Source organism: Merops nubicus, unplaced genomic scaffold (genome assembly GCF_000691845.1).
Source record: "Merops nubicus isolate BGI_N331 unplaced genomic scaffold, ASM69184v1 scaffold21423, whole genome shotgun sequence".
NCBI classification, from domain to species: domain Eukaryota; kingdom Metazoa; phylum Chordata; class Aves; order Coraciiformes; family Meropidae; genus Merops; species Merops nubicus.
The window spans coordinates 4,368-10,198 of record NW_008598515.1 but is presented as its reverse complement, the minus strand read 5'-3'; the positions used below and the strand labels follow the sequence as shown (position 1 = coordinate 10,198).

Sequence of the window (5,831 nt, the reverse complement as noted above, 5' to 3'; positions counted from 1 at the left end):
TTTACAGAAGTGTAAAGAATAGACGATGGAAGTAGTTTCCCTAATATTACATATGTGAACACAAATAAACATTGTGACTTTTTATACCCTATAGTTATGGCATATGTAGTGTGCCAGATTCTATTAAAAAAAAAACAAAACAACTGTACCTGGTTTTGCAAATTGACTTTCATACTTTATATGCCTCAAAGAGTTTGCTTGTTATTAAAAAAAAAAAAATATATAACAACCAAAACCACAATTCAAACCGTAAATAAAAGACAATTTTAGAACAAAATAAAAAAGTAGTTTTTGACTTGTAACACCAAGTGCTTAGAATAAAGGGCTACCATTAGGCTGTTACAATGCAGTGCTTTTCCTGATGTGATTGTTAGTGTTAAAAATGAGTGTTAAAAGAGACCTTACCATGGACATTTTTCTCTGTTCTGTTCACAGAATATGAACTGAAAGATCATCAGCCCTAATATCCACAAGCAGGTAACAGACAGGTATCACAGCACTCATCCACCTACGAGGTGTGATCTAGAGCTAGATCAGAGGCAGGCTAGGGAATTTAAGCAGCCACCCTTCCCTTCAGTGATGTCTGTATCATCCTCTAACCTGAGTCTTCACCAGTGTTAAGTATGAACTTGGTCTAGTGCAGACAGACAGCAACCTGCTATCTTGGCTAAGCTATAGTCTCATTTACATAATTCAACAATGGGCAATTTTAACAGAAAGTACTATGCAGAAATATAATATATATAAAAAAAAGGACTCGCTTTTTTTTTTAAGACGACAGCACTGTGCCTGGGAGTAAATTCTAGTCTTAAACTGTGCATGGACACATATTGGTAAAGGGCAGGGAGGAGAGACCCACTGAATATTAACTTCTTTGATTCAGAACTGCAAAAGACCTTCCCAAGAACATGCTTTGCCGATACCTCCTGACTGATCTTTAAGGTGGCTTGTGCTTGGCCGGGCCACCCTCAGCCTTTCAGACAAATGTTTTGCATGAGAAGCTGCTCCTGGCCCAGCACCTGCTGAAACAGCTGCTGCTTGGGCAACTGAGGGGCAGCGCTGAGCGTGCAGCAGAGGAGCAGAAACCCAGCGACACTCTCTGGTGTAGCCAGGGGGGAGTGTGCCTGCTGCTCTCAGGGGCATGTACCTCAGAGAGTCACTCATAGCCACAGCCATGGTCCTAATCCTTACAGTATTAAAATATCTCCAGCGGTACTTCACTTCCTGGAGTCTTCCCTGAATAGATCAGAAGGATGAATACTACCACACCTGGACACAGAAGGACGTCAGACCCCACGTGGTACATATGTGTTTGTTTCATAGAAGGTCGTCGCCAGTTGGACCTGGAGAGACGACTGGGAGAGGTGTAAAAGCACCATGATAAAAAGGAGAAAAATAATTGCCGTCTTTTCGCCCCCAAACTTCTCTGCGTGATGTTGTGATTCTCTAGCGCCTCATAGATATTAAAGCTGTTGATTCTTTCAGGTGTATGTATTTGTCTTTCAAACACGTTAGTGTTTTGCTTTCAGTCTACAAATCACTTGATGCTGCTGCAAAGTCAGTTGTTTCCATTCATCTGGTAATTTCAGAGTTGCAAGTTTTTCACTCAACTTATTAGAAAATGTAGTTGTCCATATAAAATATAACTGCACACACAAGACTACATATAATGCAAGTTTAAATCTTCAGTATTTACCTACTTATTGCAAAATGAGCCATCTTTTCCATTAAATAATCAAATTTTCATATTAGTACAATACAACTTTATACTCTTTTAAAATACACTAGATATGTTAGGGGATATGTAAGGGATGATGTTTTCTTTCTCTGCAATACCTGTTTGAAAGTTTATTGGATTAGAAGATTAGTTTTAGCATTGAGAAAAAAATACAAAATTTGCCTAATTTTAGGACCTGTCTGTTTCTATCAGGCATTTCTTAAGGCTATATTTTTCATTTGGTTTCAAACAGAAAAATGTTTCATTTTAAAAAATAATTTAGTGAATTACATTCGTCGATATCTTCCACCCTAATTAGTTACAAAGATAATTCTATAAAGATTATTAACTTTGTGTATTCATTTACAGTTACAGCTAAAGATTCATTTCAATTTCACTTGCATTGTAAAACCAGTATTTCGTGTTGGAAAAAAACAAAATAAATTCTTTAAAATGCTGTCAGTTTTTCCCCATGGCAAATGCTCTGTCATACATTTTTCTATCAGAATTAAAAATAGGCCTCCATAGACAGAGGCGTTAGGTTCTTAAATACAGTCTTCCCAAAGAACCGTGGTTTACAAATTTGAAGAACACTTAGTTTTAGAAATAATTTTTACAACTGTACCAGAATTTCACAGCTACAATTATATATGAACACATTAAAAATTACTTCACTAAAACAGGATTTAGAAAAATGTGGGTGAAAGTTGGGCCAGAGGCACTGCCACTTAGTGTTGAGGTTTACAGTCTGTGTTTTGATAAAGAAGTGAAATGAAGTGTATATATAAATAACTGCTCAGTCCTTTACAAGCCTGTAGATATGATGCTGTGCTCCATGTTCGCTGTTCGACACTTCAAATACACAAGCCATGCAGAGCAGGGTTTCTTGTGTATCCCTGTTTGTTACAACCTGTTTGAGGGGAAGGAAGAGGCAGACAGGATATTACTAACATGGAAACACCAGAGCCAAAAGGAGAAACTACTGGCTTAACTGAGACGCCCCTTAGGTGTCAGTGACCCACCCGTGTGTCCCCTCGTTCCCTCTCGGGTAAGCTGAACTGCCTCCCGTGTGGGTGCTCCCAGGCTGTGCTCTGGGGCTGAGCTGCAGGGCCATCGCTCCTCTTGGAGGCCACCCTGGCTGCTGGACCACGAGCCACCATCACGTGGTCATGGCTCAGCTTTTGTCAACATGAGCCCCCATTTCAGCAAGTGGAAACAGCCTGCCCTTGTCACCCTGTGTCCGCATGCCAAAAAGCAGCCGAGCGGGGAGCGCATGTCTCTGTGCTCATGGCACTATCTCTTCTCCAGGCCGCCAGCTCTTGGGCCTGCCATGGGAGGAGCAGTGGTGCATGGCTCTAAGTGCTTGGCTGAGCTGCCACCGCAAAGCCACAGTGAAAGCAAGCTGGGGAACCGGATGAAACTGGCTTAAAGGCCACTCTGTGTCCCATTCTTCATGCTTTAGCGCACCTGTTGGGTGTACCCATTACTACATGCTTTCCTGGCTCAAGAACTAATTAACACCACTGACATTTGCAGTATTATGACTGACAGCTCAGTAAGAACACGTTAGATGAATGGGATGGTTCAAAGTTACTGCCTCAGGCTCTTTGCAAACACCAAACGGAGGCTTCTATGCCAAAGAGAGAAGTAAGCTGAATTTTTGGAAAGTAACAAAGAAGTTAGTTCATGTTCTTAGCCAGCTTGGCCTTTTCATCCTTAGCGTCTGTAGTGCACAATTCCAAGAGTATTACTCCGCAGTCAGTGGGGCGATTTGTTTAGCAAGCAACATGACTAAGGGATTCGGAAACTGGTTCTAAATATTACAAGGTAAGAAAGCCATACAAAGCCTGAAAGGATTTTAGACACAGAAAAATAAAAAGTGAGTCCATACCAATAAAATTGTGAAATTTTCCAACACGCTGTTCATCATGTATTTCTCTGGTAAATGCTTCAGCTTGTGTATGAAGTTGATCATATATTCACACATTGGAGAGCGATTTATTCTGTACACAAATCGGCCATTCTCAAACCTTGCATATTCAGTCTAAAAAAAAAAAAAGTTAGCATTTAGCATAAGATAATTCAGAAATAGCAAAAAAGTGAATACTAAATCTAGATACTTACTTTGTGTAGACACAAAAAAGAGAAAGTGCCTCTCAGACACACACACACCTATTTGCTAACACCCTGCCTCAGTTATGCAGTGCCTTGGTAAAAATTCAAGGGCCCTTAATTATTAAAAGCTTTCTAGATGTACTTTTGTTCTCTAACTTGTGAATTAAAAAAAATGAACAGCTGAGAAACATACAAAGGTAAGGCCAAGTCAAGTAAAAATTAATTAATTAAGCAGAAAACTTTGTGGTAAGATGATTTTACAGTAGTTTCGAGGCAACTGTCTGCAAAGGGAACAGCAAAAATAAGCTTACATATTTATGCATAAACACATAAACATAGCTATATTATTGCATGATGTAATAGGCAATTTCTGAATTACAGAAAGATGCAATGCTACAGTTGGAAGAAAAACCAGACTGATTTAGATTGCAGAGGCTCACAAGGGGATGAAGGAGGCTAAGGCTATGACTCTTGGACTCCTGCTGCCCAGCTACTCGTTGCTAGATGAGCTACTCAGTGGGTTGTGGGGTTCTTTTCACTTTTATTAAGCTTGAAATTATGGAAATGATGGAAATTTTTTTTTATGGTCATCATGCACAGAAAACATATTTAGTATAAGAAGGATGTCAACAAGTAATCTGTAAAGGCTCAACCTGCTGCTCGAGGCTAAAATAATTCCCATACAGAAACTGTCTTGTGGATAACAGATGTGGGTGTGGGCCTTAGTATACAAAAGACAAGTTAAATGGCTGGAGCACCATTGCACAATAAACCAGTCAGGTACCTGGCCATGCCATAAAGCTCTGTGCTTGGAAAAGAAAAAGTGACAAATAAATAAAGCCCCTTGCATGTTAAGAAAACATGCAGGTTTGTATTCCAAAGCTGCCGGTGACTGGGGAAAGCATGCCTTTCTGTGCAGAAAATAAAATAAGCAGGGGTGTATATGAAACACAGTACATGGATTTAAAATGTTTAAAAAAACCCCTAGGTGATAGAGGGTAGCGCATCACGGTAGTATGGTTCCAAACAGGCTGCATGGGTGGCCAAATGTTTGGAAATGGGAGCAAAAGCAATTTTGCTTCATCTCTTTTCTGCCAGGTGATGGAGGAGGTGGCACTGATGTCAGCCGCAGGGTCCCCACAGAAGGGTGCCGCAGGCAGGGTGGAGTAGGGTCTCCAAAGCAACAGGTAACTGTAGTGTCACCATTTGCATGGTGACTTATAACGAACCTGAACACTGCTGTGAAGGAAAAGACCCTTTCAGGAAGGACATTATCCCACACATCACCTACCTCTACTTTTTCTACTACTTGCTTTCCAAATGAGCAGACTTTGGTGGAACAGGTGATTGTCATATTTTCTGAGCTCTCGTACTGACTAGTGACTCCATAAAATGCTCCTGTATCATCTTGAATATTGCAGTTTAAGTCAGCCTGTTAGGAAAAAGTAGTAGATGTTGAAGACTTTATTTTTCATTTGACAATGTCAGTAGCATAAAATGTAATTAACTCATCATGATTTTCAGAAATGGGGGTGGGGTGGGGAGAGGTTTATAATGACAACAGTGACAGTGGGAAAAGTCTGTCAGGAAAGCCTCATTGTTGCAGTAAAAAAACCTTAGGGAAGAGACAATTTCTTCAAATTTTAAACAACAAAAGCTAACCCAGTATTTCTCTGGGCTACAGGTGCCGTTCTTGTTTGGCAGATAGCTGATGAGGTCCCTGGAGCAAAGGAAATGATCATCTGCAAGGAGCCTGGCTCCAGAGCCGACTCATCTGGAGGGATGGGGCCTTACAGCTTCCAATTCAACCAAGCTATCCTGATCCTGAGGGGCCAGAGTTCACTTTCTCCTTTTCCCTTCTTAAAGCAATGAAATCCTCATGGCAAAGGGAGACAGCTGTGCGACAAGGAATTGATCTCTGATAAGACTCTCTCAAGCCACATGGCCCTGATTCAGCGAATACTTGACTTTGCAGAGCTGTATGATGCAATCCAGAGGC

The 5,831-nt window shown here is 40.7% G+C and overlaps 1 protein-coding gene across 1 annotated transcript; it reads right to left on the bottom strand.

The window, feature by feature from the left end:
• Positions 1–1,844: 1,844 nt before the first annotated feature.
• On the bottom strand, positions 1,845–5,264 carry LOC103769843 (transcriptional enhancer factor TEF-1; the record flags this gene model as incomplete). Its single annotated transcript, XM_008937082.1, has 3 exons — positions 1,845–2,627; positions 3,609–3,761; positions 5,124–5,264. Coding segments are annotated over 3 exons (408 nt in total), but the record flags the coding sequence as incomplete, so codon positions are not given.
• Between the last annotated feature and the right edge of the window lie 567 nt (positions 5,265–5,831).